The sequence below is a fragment of the Neofelis nebulosa genome, chromosome X (assembly GCF_028018385.1).
Source record: "Neofelis nebulosa isolate mNeoNeb1 chromosome X, mNeoNeb1.pri, whole genome shotgun sequence".
NCBI lineage: Eukaryota > Metazoa > Chordata > Mammalia > Carnivora > Felidae > Neofelis > Neofelis nebulosa.
The window spans coordinates 3,567,624-3,583,978 of record NC_080800.1 but is presented as its reverse complement, the minus strand read 5'-3'; the positions used below and the strand labels follow the sequence as shown (position 1 = coordinate 3,583,978).

The window sequence follows — 16,355 nt, the reverse complement described above, 5'->3', positions numbered from 1 at the left end:
GGCAGGGAAGAAACCCAACTTCCCAGACCCTGATTCAAACCTATTCCCACCATTCTTCCTTAGCTATTAAAAACTGTGCCAGAGTAGAGGGTAGCCTTGATCTTCTGGGCAGAATAGACTGGCTGTACGGGATTCATGGATATCTGCGCACAGAACAACTATCAGGAAAGCCCTGATTATCTCTCCTATTTGGTATTTTACCTAGCAACTGCTTCTCCACTTTCGGCTTCCAGTGTTGAAGTTCAGATTTCCTCTCAAGGTATTCTGTAGCTCTTAGGAAATACAAATGTTCAGCTCGAGTAGAAATTTTAACTAGTAACAGGCACTGATGTGACCAGTAGATTTGTGGCTTAGTAAGGAGATTCAAAATGCACCTGTTATTAGCATGCTCAGTCCAAGAGCCATAAGCAACCATCGGTCAAATCAAAGGTGACAGGGCTATAGATTATTTCATAATGTCTAAGGAGAGGTCACATTACGGGCTCACATTTATATTAACACTTCATTTTTACAAAAATGAAACAGTGGACAATTAGAGGGGTTGTTGGCAATATCAATACTTATAGCATTCCAGAAAATATTTAGACTTTCCCACTTTTCAACTGATATAATCCCAGTTCTCAAGTTAGCAAGTAGTCAGGACCAGCTTCCTTAGTAATCAAACACAGGAAACCAAATCTAATTGGAGGAAGAGCATTAATTACTTAAATCAGCATGTCAGAAGTGATCAAGCTCCATGGCCGTGCTGGGCATGGGTCGCGTCTCTACACAGCAGCTTTTCAAAACAACCCAGCAATGTAATGAGCACTATGAAAATAACTAGATAGTTGGCCTTAGAATTATACTTCTAGCGATGTAGTCCCCAAAAAAGCAATCAACAGATGCATGGAAAATGATGTTTTCTTGAAGATGTTTCCCACAGTATCATAGCAAAGAATCAAATGAGAAGCTCCAAGATTAAAAAGACAAGAAAGTTATAAGGAACACATGCATTTACTCAAAGGAACAATAATTAAAATATTTAAGAATTGTGCTGAAGACGTACAGTGGTCTGGGAAACACAGTGTGAAAGCTATGCATCTACTGGACACAGTTGTACAAAACAACGTTGAGGGGGAGATAGATAGCCAAGTAGGAATGACAGTAAAATGCTAACCAAACATTTTGGTTGAATTTTATAGTATGAAGTATGAGTGGTATTTTTCTTTATCCAATTATTCAAGTTTTATCACAAATTATATTCTGTAACACACACACACACACACACACACACAAACACATAGCTACGTCAGTCATGGCCAATAGTTGTAACAGGATAAAAAAAAAACATCTAGCAAAATTTTTCTAATCCTGATTATTTTAACTTGTGAAAATTTTCAATCGATCACATATTGACATCATTTCTTTAAGAGGCTTCAACACATTAATCTTTAGAGCCAAACACAAACATCAGTAGTTGTACATGTCTGAGAGCATTATAAACTCTGGGAGAATGGCCCCCAAATGACTTTGATGATGCATTGAGCAAAACCAGATCAACTTAACGTCTTCTCTTGTGTGTCATCTTTGGGCAATCTTCCAGTCTTTAGAATCACATCTTCCTGATTGCAATCATGTTTCCTCACTTGATTGCTTGCATGACCTTAAAACTCTACAGGGCACGAACTTTTGGGCTCCCAGCTGAATTACTCTGCCAGCGTCTCCTGAGACATGAGAGCTATATCATGCTGGAATTCAAGAAAATGGCAGGAAGAGATAAGAAACAGAATGCTATCATTTTATACCCCATCAGCTCTTGTCCTGTAGTAGTGAAAAATACAGGGTTTAAAAAAATCTTTTTTTACTTCCCAACATTCATGCACTAGACAGAACTGAGAGAATATTGTAAGCCACACAGAATTTTACTCATCAAGTTGCCCTTTTTTTTTTTATTTCTCATGAAACAGACATTTTGAACATGTGGCAGAATACATTAGAGGAAAGTCTGGGATTCGAATGGATGCAATTTTGAGACCAGTGATTTTTTTAAAAAAATGCATTTTACTTGGGCAATCAAGTGAGGATTCCTTTAGGAATAGCTAGCTTAATTAATATTTTAGTTGTGAAAGCTTAATACATCCAATATATTGAGGGTGGAAACAGAAATACATCTCTGAATTTTTACCCTGAAATTGATTTTAGTGGATTTTTTTTTTCTGCATGTTGAAGTGGTACCTGGATTTGCCGGTGAGGCAAAATGGTCTTTAACATCTTCCTGGCTCAAAGCATATTTTTAAGGAATGGGAGGTAGGTGATTACCCTGGGTGGCTTTATTCATAACAGCATCTGGGGATGCCAACGGCTAGACTACCCTAAATTGTGGAGTGATAAACAGATTGCACATTTTTTTTACCACTGGAGCTAAAAGTTTTTTTACCATTTTCTTAAACCGTGTGTGTGTGTGTGCGTGTGTGTGTGTGCGTGTGTGTAATAACATCCCATAAAACAAATGTCCAGTGGGAAGGGGAGGAGGAGAGAAGGAGATGGAAATGAGCAAAAAAAATCCTGAAAGCGCTGAATGCCACTGTATCCAGAAATTCACATGCCCGAGAGACAATCAGAGCCTTCTTTGCTAAGTAAAAGCTGCTTTTCTGTCTTTCGGGTTTTCATTTGCATGTGTACAACGTTGCACCTGCAGGTCTGTTCCAGAAGGCGATCATCCAGAGCGGGACCGCACTGTCCAGCTGGGCAGTGAACTACCAGCCAGCCAAGTACACGCGGATATTGGCAGATAAAGTCGGCTGCAACATGCTGGACACAACGGACATGGTGGAATGCCTTCGGAATAAGAACTACAAGGAGCTCATTCAGCAGACCATCACCCCGGCCACGTACCACATTTCCTTTGGCCCCGTCATCGACGGGGACGTCATCCCAGACGACCCTCAGATCCTGATGGAGCAGGGGGAGTTCCTCAATTACGACATCATGCTTGGTGTCAACCAGGGGGAAGGCTTGAAGTTTGTCGACGGCATCGTGGACAACGAAGATGGTGTGACGCCCAATGACTTTGACTTCTCCGTGTCCAACTTTGTGGACAACCTTTACGGCTACCCAGAGGGGAAAGACACTTTGCGGGAAACCATCAAGTTCATGTACACGGACTGGGCAGACAAGGAAAACCCCGAGACACGGCGAAAGACCCTGGTGGCTCTCTTCACGGATCACCAGTGGGTGGCCCCCGCGGTGGCCACGGCTGACCTGCATGCTCAGTACGGCTCCCCGACTTACTTCTATGCCTTCTACCACCACTGCCAGAGTGAAATGAAGCCCAGCTGGGCGGACTCAGCCCATGGTGACGAAGTCCCCTACGTCTTTGGGATCCCCATGATTGGCCCTACTGAACTCTTCAGTTGTAACTTCTCCAAGAACGACGTCATGCTCAGCGCAGTGGTCATGACCTACTGGACCAATTTTGCCAAAACCGGGTACGTGCTTCCCCACAGCAGGTTTTTCTTGCTCTTCTCCTAGATTGTCTGGTTCTGCCATGAGGAACGGAGTGCAGGATGCATTCACACACGGTAACGGTGGGGGGCCTCGCTTTTTCCTCCTCCTTAAATTGTTTTCTGCCAACCAGATTTTTACTAAGAGTGCTCACTGCATACTTAAAAGTCTGTTTCTACCTGCCACTCCAGGGTTCAGGGGTAAACGGCAATACCTTTGGAAGCCAATCCCAGAATTTGTGTCCTTTGGTAAATGGTAGGGTTATCAAATAGGACCTTGTGTCCTTTGGTAAATAGTAGGGTTATCAAATAGGACCTTGTGTCCTTTGGTAAATAGTAGGGTTATCAAAACACATGTACCACATGGCAATTTGTGTTTATTGCATAGCCACGAGAACAAATTCAGTCTCATAATACATCTAAGAAATACGATCCATGTGTGTTTATACTATATATGAACACACACATATGTATATTTCTCTACAGTTATGAGATTTATTTCCTGTGTATACACATATTGGCAAATACTTATTCATCTATATATCATTTATACATATTTATTTCATAAACAAATATATATTTTATATATATGTGTATATACATACCTCACAGGAAAGGACCTCAGCTAAATGTAGTACAAAACCCACAAGAGGCACACATAACAACAGGTCCCACCGATATCCTGTTGAGCAGCTTCCAAGCACACGAGGATAGAAAAGTCTCCCCAAGTTTTTATTTTTTCAGGTTTATTTATTTTGAGAGAAAGCGGGCGTGTCAGTGGGTGAGGAGTACACAGAGAGGGAAAGAGAGAATCCCAAGCACGCTCCGCACTGTCATCCCAGGGCTTGATCCCACGAACTGTGAGATCATGACCTGAGCCAAAATCAAGAGTTTGACACTCAACCACCTGAGCCACCCAGGCATCAGAAGACTCCCCAACATTTATATTTCTTTAAATGTTTTTATTTATTTTTGAGAGATACAGAGATAGAATGAGTGAGGGAGAGCAGAGACAGAGAGGGAGACACAGATCCCGAAGCAGGCTGCAGGCTCTGAGCCATCAGCACAGAGCCAGACGCAGCGCTCCATCTCAACAGCCGTGAGATCATGGCCTGAGCCGAAGTCGGATGCTTAACCAACTGAGCCGCCCAGGCGCCCCGACTCCCCAGCATTTTAAATGGCTACAAAGTCACAGCAACTTTTCATTTTTCTCCTGTCTAACAACGTGATTGTGGAAATTAATGAGGTATCATTCTGTTCTACCTGGGTGGGCTTCTCTCATTAACCTTGAGCCTCTTGCCCTGAATTAAAATCGGAGATGCTCTCCCTCTCCGCGGGAATGTGCGTCTTCCCGTGGCACTCCAGATGTGGGACAGAGGCACCCACATGACAGCAGCCCGCAGTGCCTGAGTCTGAGGCAGCTCTAGAGACAGGGTTCGTGGTGCTGAGGGCTCAATGCTCAGGGCTCATTCTTTCACAACGATTCCAAATGTTACTGTGTGCACGCTGTCTTCAGAGTTTTGGAGGTCTTAGCAAAAGTATGGCGTGTTTATAGAGTGGCAAGTGTATTGTATGGATACCCACGTCCAGCTGTCACATTTTACACGTTTGGTCTAACCACAGTGGGCATAGGAGGCAGTAGGGGAGGGAGGATGTACAGATATTTGGGACAGATGCTTGCCTGTCACCTAAGGGTTCTTTCCTCAACAAGGAGATGATTGACATCAAGCCAACGAATTTTTTTTAATGTTTATGTAGCTTCTGAGAGAGAGAGAGAGAGAGAGAGAGAGAGACAGAGCACGAGTGAGGGAGGGGCAGAGAGAGAGAAAGAGGGAGACACAGAACCCGAGGCAGGCTTCAGGCTCCGAGCCGTCAGCACAGAGCCCGATGTGGAGCTCGAACCCACGAGCCTTGAGATCATGACCTGAGCCGAAGTCAGATGCTCAACCGACTGAGCCCCCCAGGCGTCCCCTAGTCAACAACTATCTTTATGTCACCCTTGTTTATGATGTTATTATAATATCCCTAGGGTGCTGTAACCATGTACCACAAACGGTGTGGCTTCAAACGACAGACATTTATCATTGCCCAGTTCTGGATGCTAGAAATGCAAAATGCAGGTGTTGGCAGGGCCGAGTTCCCTCTACAATCTCTAGGGGACAGTTTTGTGCTCCTTCCTAGTTCCTGCTGCTTTGCAGGCTATCTGTGGCATTGCCTGTTTACAGCCACATGACTGTGGTTTCTGCGTCTGTGTGATGTGGTGGCCTCCCTATGTGTCTGTTTGCAGATGGCCGTCTTCTTCTAAGGGCATCCGTCATATTGGTTTAGACGTCCAACCTGCCCCGTCTTATCTTCACTGATTCCATCTGGAATGACCCTGTTTCCAAATACGGTCACATTCTGAGGTCACATTCTGGGGGTTAGCACTTTGGCATATGGTATTAATTTGATGGGGGAACAATTCAACTCATCACCCCTTTTAAAGGCAGGATGATGCCCAGTTGTGTCATTGAACTCAGGTGTGTGATGCCTTTCCTAACCAAGTGTCATGCTCTTGAAGCAGAAAGATTTCCCAAATGATGGCCATCTGCTTTCCCTACATTTTCATCCAAACATAGCACTCTTTAAGTAATATCTAAACATCCTTACTCACTTTAGTTAAAACCACATACTTCTTTCCCTTATGTGTTTTGGAAATGGACTTTATATGATTTTTCTTACATGGTGATCATTCATCACCAGTGTAACTGAACCATGAAAAAAATGGCAAACTCCAAACAAAGCCATTAAATTCTCGTTAGCTCCTCTTGCCTTGCCAAGAGCTCTGGGGCTGATGCCCTCTTGGCGTTTAAAAAAGAAAGAAGAACGGTAAAGGAAATTAATTAGTGTCACGCGATGGGAAAGATCTCCTAGCGCGAAATGGATATTTTCACCAAGACCTATCAAAGGCTGAGCCAGGATTAAAAATACCACAGCATTCTGCTATTGAGTGCTTCTTTTCATGTCATAGCTTGGTTCCTAAGATCTCTGTGCCCAGCACCTGTGGTTCACACCCTCGTGTGGGGAACGTAGTGATGGAACTGTTAAATAGCCTGGGCTTAATCACGGCCAAAGGCATTCGTGTGACCATTCATGGTATGTGTTCATGAAGGTGTCAAAGCAGCCAGAACAGATGGGAAAAGGGGTCGGAAGGGGGAGGACATCCGCTCTGGGGGAACAGGTGTCATCTAAGTGGAGTCTAGAACTTCAGAGAGAGTCAAGCTCTCCCTGAGCAAACGGGAAAGACAATGGAGAGCTATGGATGTCAGGCTGAAGAACCTGGACTGGATCCAAACAGGAGCTATTTTTACTTCCGCAGTGCCTGTGGGCCACGGCTGAAATAATACTTAGGGATATTAATGCAGTCAGTTTTCTTCATTCGTTTGGAAAGGTCATTGAAATGACTCAAATCATCCTTAAAGAGAGTCACTCAGAACTTCCTCTAATGTGAAATGCAAAGTGGAGTCTTCCAGCGTCAGTATGTGTGGGATAATATTTCCATGGCGGCCAGTTGAACAAGGAGACAGAGGATGGAACGGGTGGGCAGTCTAGTGATTTAGGTATTTGTCAATACTTGGCAAAGTCGTGAGAGGTGGTTGCTATTCATTTATTTAATTAGGGTAGCGGTGCAGTAGGCTCTCTGCAGGGGCGTATTTCCTTGTCCCCGGCGGGGGCTGCTTCAGTGGTCCCAGGGAAGGTGAGCCAAAATGGTGCCAGTAATGGAACAACGTAGGATAAACCATGTCTGACGCCACAGTGTGAGCATGCTGGTTAACTCTGTTCTTCAGAACACATACTCAGACCATGACACACAGACCATCAACTGCTCCCCACCAGCACTAGAGAGACAGGAGCTACATTATAAGAACATCTCCCCAGCCATTTGTCACAGCCCTTGTCTACGGAGAGAGGAGTCCATGGCATCAGGACATGCTTTGCCATTATCACTGGCTGCTGTTTCCAGTCTTCTGTACCTTACAGACAACACGCTGCTGTTCCTTACTGTTCAGATGTTAGGCAAGGCGTATACCCTGGTGCTGCTTTCCGTACAACCCACAGCTCACAGGTGTGACCTTATGTCTGTCTTTAAATGTAAATACATGATAAGCCAACTTTTTGTTGTTGTGGATCACAGAGAAGTAAATGTTGGGAATATGGGTATAGAAGACACGGAAGGGGGAAGGCAGGTAGGGAGGGAAGGAAGGAAGGTTCCATGATCCAGCTTAGAAGACTCAGCCAAGGTGCTGCCAGGGTGCCAGTCGGCTCAGGTCATGATCTCACAGTTCCTGGGTTTGAACCCCACATCGGGCTCTGTGCTGACAGCTCAGAGCCTGGAGCCTGTTTCCGATTCTGTATGTCCCTCTCTCTCTGCCCCTCCCTTGCCTCTCCTCTCTCTCTCTCTCTCTCTCTCTGCCCCTCCCCTGCTCACACTCTCTTTCTCTCAAAAATAAATGTTAAAAATAAAAAAAGAAGACTCAACCGAAACAGTGCTGGAAAAGAACAACATAGGCCAAAACTAATCCCAAGGTTTACAAAGGCTTAGAAAGAATTACAACCTGTGTCATAGAAAATCTCTTTGGGAATGCGAGCCCTGACTGGTCCATAGAATCCAGGTGCTTGTGGATCAAACACCGATTCAGTCTGAACTCTTTTGTGGGGACACCAAAGAAAAGTTGGTCTCTGTAGGACATATTGCAACAATCAGCACTTTAAGGAACCGGATGATGCATTGTCCATCGAGGGCCTTACTTAAATGCCATTGGAGTTCAGATAATGCAAAGATAATTCTGGCATGGCAAATGCAACCAACACAGATTCCACTTTTTTGACTTGGTCTCAGGACCAAGGCTCTCGGTGTAGGTCTAATGAGATGCTATCTTGACTGTTGACGTTGTTGGTATCCTGTGATGAATTTATTTTCAACCTTTGCGAAAACTCAAGAGGCCCTTAGGGCGCGTGGCTTAGAGAGAACTGCAGCCCATGTCTGGTCTTAAAATGACCTTTACGGCCAAAAAGCATCGTAAGCAGAATGAATGAACATCTTGACCTGTTGTGTAGGTGCTCGTGGTAGCCTTCTTCTTAGACATCTGGTAACAAATACCAGGTACTACGTTACGCTAGGTGTGAGGAGAATCTTGTGCCATCAAAAGGAGCCCATCAGAGAGTTTACTGATGTTTCCAAAGGAATCATATTACCTATCTCTAGCAAATAACATGGATCACAAGGGCTTAGAAATGCACTCGACTATCCTCCGCCAAGATGATGTCTCAAATAAATTGTGACAGGTGAAAATGTGTGTCTCAGGTGCTGGGAAATGTGGATGCAGGTAGCACTGAGGTTTTCACTAGGGAGAGAAGATACGTCCGTTGCTTTTATCCTTAATCATCACGATCTTTAATTTTACTCATGGAAATGAAAACATGCCATATGCGGAAGTCAAGTCTAAAAAGCAAGACACTGATATCCCACTTAGAGGTCTTGCTGTCTTTGGAGTGTTTGACAAGGGAAAATGATGGACTTCCATAAGCTCTGTGAGTTTATCTTGGTTTAAGGCTTCTGACCATGCACCTCCAAGAACTTTAATAGATAGATTGTATCAGGCTAAAGCTTACTTATCTGGATTTTCAAAATCCTCTGCTCTATTCTTTGAGAACAAAATAAATGTGTTTCTTTACCTTTCAAATGCACACCGAATTTCATCAAAAAGAGTCCAATATCCAACATGAACAGAATACTCTTTTTCCTAGATGCCCTCTGCTTAATAAAAGGTCCACACAGCTAATAGACCCAATTCAGTGAAATCAGATCAATGGAAAAATAGTAGGAATCCTTACCACCTTTCCTTGCTTTTAGAAAATAAAAATCGGTGACAAAAGTTTCCATGGCACATTCCAATTAAATAGGAATTTTTTCAAAAATTTATTTCAGAAGACTCAAATAAAAGAAACATGAGGTGGCTATATTGAATTCAACATGTTTCTGAAACATGCAAGTATTTTTAAAAATCAGATAAAAAGATTTTAAATATATTAATGTTTATAAATGAACAGATAAAAAAGAAAACTCATGCATTAGGATCTATAATTATATGTCTCTATATATAGCTATATATCTAGTGATATAGATATCCATATATATAGTGTACATTATGCAGTATATACTATGATATATAGTATACTTTCACAGAGTATATATTCTACATTATACTTTTTTTTTTTAATTTTTTTTTCAACGTTTTTTATTTATTTTTGGGACAGAGAGAGACAGAGCATGAACGGGGGAGGGGCAGAGAGAGAGGGAGACACAGAATCGGAAACAGGCTCCAGGCTCCCAGCCGTCAGCCCAGAGCCCGACGCGGGGCTCAAACTCACGGACCGCGAGATCGTGACCTGGCTGAAGTTGGACGCTCAACCGACTGCGCCACCCAGGCGCCCCTCTACATTATACTTTTATGAAGCATATACTGTATATAACATAGTATATACCATAAATCCTGTGGTATAGAGTATATGCTATATGAAGTATATACTATACTGTATATACTGTAGTATTCAATACATACAATATGTAATATAATATACTGTGATGTGTACTATGTACCATGTAATATACATGCTATGATGTATATTATTTACAATGTATAGCATACCATATATACGGTGGTAAACAGTATACTTTTATATGGCATATACTATATGCAGATTATGGTACCCTGTACATGCTGTGGGTATTACAGTATATTACTTTACAGTCCTCTCTCCCTCCCTAAGCAATTTTTAGGCATTCTACTTTGTATATTGGCCGAAGGGGATAATATTTACTAGGCTGTCACTATTTTCCAAACATTTTGTTATGATTACTGAGCCTCCATCAATTACTTCTAATCCCAGTATCGTCACCCATTCTGTAGATGAGGATGATGAGGCCCAGATAGGCTTCAGAAATTTGTGCAAGATTTCACAGCTGTAATGAGGGACAGCCTCAGAGCTTAATGCCTGGAGATGATTTCGACAGCCTCAGACTGAAGACAAATGTCCTTCTTTTAGCAAAGGCTGCATGCACCAGTTGGCCAGGGTATCGTTTGCATCCTGCACAATGCACGGTCATGTGTGTGGACTTGAGACTTTCAGGTAGGACTTCTGGCCAGTGTTCTGGCATGTGAGCATATAGGCAGTGGCTAGAGGCAGCTTTGTCCATGCTGCCAGAATGTTGTTCCATGGAAAACAGAAGTGAGAAGAGCCAGATCTGTGCGTGCACATCCCAACTTGCTCTGGCTTGTCCATGACGTCTGAACGTTCAGTGTTGTCTATTAGGTGATGTTTTACTGTGCATGACCTCAAAATTTTCAAAACACATAAACATTAAGATGAAATATGTTTTACACTTCACTTTGCCAACCGTAAAAATAGATGGGAGAAATGAGCATATGATATTTTGGGGAGGTTCTTTGTTATAGTAAAAGAAAAGAGTTGGTGGCAAAGATGTTTAAAGTACCATGTTTTCTGGATTTCCCTTTAATTTTGGTGATTCCCTTTCTGCCTGTGCCCATTTATGTAAATAACAAGACAATTCTTGGGTTCAGAGTTGGCTTGGCACACTTAACATCTACAAAAACTCTCAATTTCTTGCACCGTGTTTTACTTCTCCTAAACATGTTAGCTTCACCATATGTAAAGCTGTGATCTTATCACTGTCCTTAGAATTAATGGAATGTTATTTGATATTTACATGGCTCAGTCTTGGAAAGGTTTTCAAATATTCAACTATTCCTCTTTCAAAAAGACAGCAAACTCGTGGTGCCTTCATTTCACCGTGTCTTCACATTTTGCGATGGCAAGTCCTATTTTTATTTGATTTTTAACACAATTTTAGTTCTTAAAACTTCAGTATGTGTTTGTCCACCTCAGAAGCCACCCTGGTGCAAGAAAGAAAATGCTACTTTTTGAACAATTGCCTCTAAATCAGGATTTCTCAACCTCAATACTATTGATGTTTGTGCCCTCTACTCATTCATGACGGTACAGTCCACACATGACAACCAAATATGTCCCCAGACATTGCCAAATGTCCCTGTGTGGACAACACGCCTTGGTTGAGATTTATGGCTCAAGAGTAGCTAAACTTGAAGTACTGAAAAAATTTCCTACACCCATTTTTTCTTACTTTTTTTTATTTTTGAAGATCATTTGATGCATTTATTTTAAATTTTTTTTTTTTTCAACATTTTTTATTTTATTTTTGGGACAGAGAGAGACAGAGCATGAACGGGGGAGGGGCAGAGAGAGAGGGAGACACAGAATCGGAAACAGGCTCCAGGCTCCGAGCCATCAGCCCAGAGCCTGACGCGGGGCTCGAACTCACGGACCGCGAGATCGTGACCTGGCTGAAGTCGGACGCTTAACCGACTGCGCCACCCAGGCGCCCCCATTTGATGCATTTAAAAAAATAGTAGAAATGTTATGAAAATGCCAGACCTCTGCCACCAGGAATTATTTTTAAAATAAAAGGAAGAGAAGACTTTAAAGAAAATACAAAATGGTAGCCACGGTTGAATTAAACCACAGTGTGTCCGTTGCTATTTGAGTACTTGGTGTTCATAAACAGGTCTTGGTGAGCTCGATTAAATGGTCCTAATTCCCTGTTTTGTTTCATGGCGAGATTTACTTGTCACATGTCGAAGGGTGTGACCTTTTTTTTCCCTCTTTTCTCTTCCTTCTGTCCCCAGTGACCCAAATCAGCCTGTTCCTCAGGACACCAAGTTCATTCATACAAAACCCAATCGCTTTGAGGAAGTGGCCTGGTCCAAGTATAACCCCAAAGACCAGCTCTATCTACATATTGGCCTGAAGCCCAGAGTGAGGGATCACTACCGAGCTACCAAGGTGGCTTTCTGGCTGGAACTGGTTCCCCACCTGCACAACCTGAATGAGATATTCCAGTACGTGTCAACAACCACGAAGGTCCCTCCTCCCGACATGACCTCCTTCCCCTATGGAACCCGGCGGTCTCCCGCCAAGATATGGCCCACGACCAAACGCCCAGCCATCACTCCCGCTAACAACCCCAAACACTCCAAGGACCCTCATAAGACAGGGCCCGAGGACACAACCGTCCTCATCGAAACCAAACGGGATTATTCCACTGAACTGAGCGTCACCATCGCCGTGGGGGCCTCCCTGCTCTTCCTCAACATTCTGGCATTTGCGGCTCTGTACTACAAGAAGGACAAGAGACGCCACGAGACGCACAGGCGCCCCAGTCCCCAGAGGAATACCACAAACGACATCGCTCACATCCAGAACGAAGAGATCATGTCCCTACAGATGAAGCAGCTGGAACATGACCACGAGTGTGAGTCCCTGCAGGCTCACGACACGCTGAGGCTCACCTGTCCTCCAGACTACACCCTGACGCTGCGCAGGTCTCCAGATGACATCCCACTCATGACACCAAATACCATCACCATGATCCCAAACACACTGACGGGCATGCAGCCTTTGCACACATTCAACACCTTCAGCGGAGGACAAAACAGTACCAATCTCCCCCACGGACACTCGACCACTAGAGTATAGCTTTGCTGTTCCTTTCCGCTACATCTGCTCCTTCCCGCTGGAGAGAGGGAGAAAGTGAGAAGCAACGTGTGCCCACGAGGAGTGTGGGTCATCCCACTGACATAAGACAAAAAGAACAGGGCCACCATCGTGTCCCTGTAGACCCATCCCATTGGCATTTCCCAGTACGACAAGATCTACTTCTGACCCTATGAAATGTGAAAAAGTATACATTGCTGTTACAATACTGCTTTAACATCTCCACCTCTCCAGAGAACGTTTAGTGTGGCTAGGACATCACCGTCTCCAGGACCTGGATGCTTCCCGTGTTAACAATAGAAGCTGACACTTTGGGGACTCAGCCAGGGACACTCAAGAAAAAAAAATTTTTTAATTAACAGTTGAAAAATACAATATGTGCCATACGACGGATGGCTCTACTTAAGGGAAGGACGAGTCTGTGGGATTTTACCCAGTGCATGGAGCTATCATCCAGACAGAAGGAGAAGTAGAATTTTATTATTACAAGAGCCGACTATGCAGTAACATATGTATAGTTCTGTGCAAAGAGGTGTTTCGCCAGCCTGAACTATATTTAAGGAACTTTGTAAAAAAAAAAAAAGAAAAAAACAAATGTATATAGCTGTGAGTTTCAACAAAAAGACACACAGAGAAAGGAAAAAAAAAACAACAAAAAAGCTTTTATTGGTGTTTTCAGTTTGAAAGACCTTTTAGCAAGATTGTGCTTTCCATTGTGGTCTGTATGTATATAAATATATATATATACATTAGTCATTCACCTCTGTTTCCTCCAGGACACAGGAGGATGTTCTTAATTCCTTGTGGTAAGCAAACACATGGGGTTTTCTAACGCATTTCATTTGTAGGACGATGTGGTGTCACACAGCGGACCCAGACTGTCTGTGTGGTGGGGCTCTTCACCCCCCTTTCTGGGATGCATGCGACAGCATTGTTAGGAGACCGACCGTTGTGTTAGCAAACTTTTATTTTTGTGTGTGTTAGCCTCCATGGAGTTGCACCACCTAGATGGATCCCCCATCCCCAGCGTGGAGTTTATGTAAAGCTTGCTGAATTAGAAACACACACACACAGAGACACTGCAGGAACAAAAAACAAAATACAAGTCTTGGTCTATGGTTGTGGTTCTTTGAATATGTTTAGGGAGACCTGCTGCCCAGCCCCAGGGGTCCTGCCAAAAAGGAAAGAAAGCTTGCCTTTGGTGGGGGTGGGGCCATGCCCCGCCGGGTAAATACGGCTCAGTGTTCCCCAGCAGCTGCAGAAAGGGCTGTGGGTGCCGGGCTACCTGCTCAGCTTAGCTAATCAGATTGAAGGAGGGCATGTGTGTTTCCTGTTTTTTCTTTAAGCAGTAAGTCCCTTATTTATCAGGAAGCAAGATTTTTTTTTTTATTCTTTACATCGTTTATGGGATAACACATATGCTTGTCTAAAGTACTGTGAGACTTGTGTATCAGTCACTGGTCAATGAATCGTACGGGGAGAAAACAAACCCACGTGAAAGGACAGAACGTGAAAAGCCCTCTGCATGGGTTTTTCTGCAAAGTTAGGGTCGCCTTCACTGTCAAGATAAGTTACGGAAATTATTCGCCCCACTTAAAATTGGCAAGCTGGGGACTGGACATTTGCCCCCAACACCTCCTCACATTCCCACTGTCCTTTTAATTTTATCTGAAGGAATATTTTGAGTTTCCTCCGGTGGAAGGGAAAAGAACAATGGTTACTTTATAGTTTGTCTTTCAAGAGTTATTGCAACATCAGGAAGTAGCAGCCAAAGATGTTTGAAAATCCTGTCTCTGGGCTTGACTATGGTTATTTCAGAAAGCGAGGCTTACAAGTCATTGCTACGTTGGGGATGCTCCACAAGATAAGTCCAGCGTCCTTGCCCCTTGGCACAACGCTCGAGTACTGAACCCCTACACTAAAACAGTAACGATCGATACCAACGTCTTCGAAACCGCCCTTTAGCAAAAGACAGTTCTTACAGGTGCATAGAAGTCCCACGATAAATTCTGTCGTCCATCTGGGTTAAGATTTGAGAGTGGGTCTCTGTATATACATATGTGAACTATTATAATCCCCACTTTGCACATGGCCAACCAACAATCCTTTCCTGCAGCTAGACGTGTCACGGGTACAAGTTTTGTCCCCAGTTCATCCTTTTCTAAAGGTATTGTCAGGTCATTTCTGCAAGCTATGTATTACCCCCAGCGGGGTACGGCAAATAGACTCTCCATACAACTACCCGAGAGGTGATGCTTGGCATCAGTGTGGGTCTGGTATGTTTGTAATGTGAATTCCAATATTTGTTTAGTATTTCCAATTGTCTTCTGCTAGCAATATGCACAGTAATGTATCAGGCTTGTGACATTTGGATAAGGAAAAAAAAAAAGAGTTCTTGTTAAGTGAATAGCTTTTACAGAGGATATGATCAAAAGAAATTTAATACACCTTAAATGATATCTTATTTCTACATGGAAAGAAGTTATAGAATCTTCATAGAGTTCTATGAGAATAAAATATACTTGCTATCTATAAAAAAGAGAAAAACGAGAAAAAAAAATGAGAAAAAGAAAATAAGTTAAAAAAAAAAAAAACTTTCCTAGGCTTTTATCCTTGACCTTCACAGGCACGCAGGGTTTAATGGTTTCTTGGGTTATTATTTTGAAATTTTGTTTTTGATTTTGCCTTAAGTAATGATAGAAGATATATATGGCTGGACACATATGTATAAACTTTTCAGCAGCATTTTTAATAATAAAATATCACAGTATTTTCTAATGCTTTGTGCAAATAATTACGCGTCCATCCTTTTTTTGTAGGTGGCCTATGTTATTTACTTTTCCTACCCCTTTGACTGCTGTTTTCATTTTAAAAGCTACGCGGTACATCAGACATAAATGGACACACTCAACCTGTAACGGGTCAGCTTCGCACAGTTTCTCCCAGTGCATGATTCCTGGGCGACCCACGGGGGGAGTTCTGCCTGACGTTGGAGAAGGAAGCCCCAGAGGGTGATGATGATGTTTCCTGAAAGTTCCTGAATTGGAGCACTTGGATTTATTACTGTTATCACTGCCCGTTCTTATGGTGCTGGGTTTGGCATTGAGTTTGACATAATAATGCCCTCCTGCATCCAAACAGCCTTGTTTGAGTAAATCTTCGGGTGACAGCAAGAAATTGTGAGTAAAACTCAAGAGGCAGAACATGCCTCCCAGGCCCGTGGAGAGCACATTGGCCAAG

At 43.1% G+C, this 16,355-nt stretch overlaps 1 protein-coding gene across 7 annotated transcripts in view; it reads left to right on the top strand.

Moving 5' to 3' along the window:
• Positions 1 to 15,893, top strand: part of NLGN4X (neuroligin 4 X-linked) — a 320,752-nt gene extending 304,859 nt beyond the window's left edge. For all 7 annotated transcript variants that reach the window (XM_058714102.1, XM_058714108.1, XM_058714107.1 and 4 more), the window contains 2 exons: positions 2,678 to 3,467; positions 12,248 to 15,893. In XM_058714102.1, the coding sequence (XP_058570085.1) occupies positions 2,678 to 3,467; positions 12,248 to 13,097 (1,640 nt within the window). In that variant the 3' untranslated portion in view covers positions 13,098 to 15,893. The remainder of the gene's footprint in view (positions 1 to 2,677; positions 3,468 to 12,247) is intronic.
• The last annotated feature ends 462 nt before the right edge of the window (positions 15,894 to 16,355 follow it).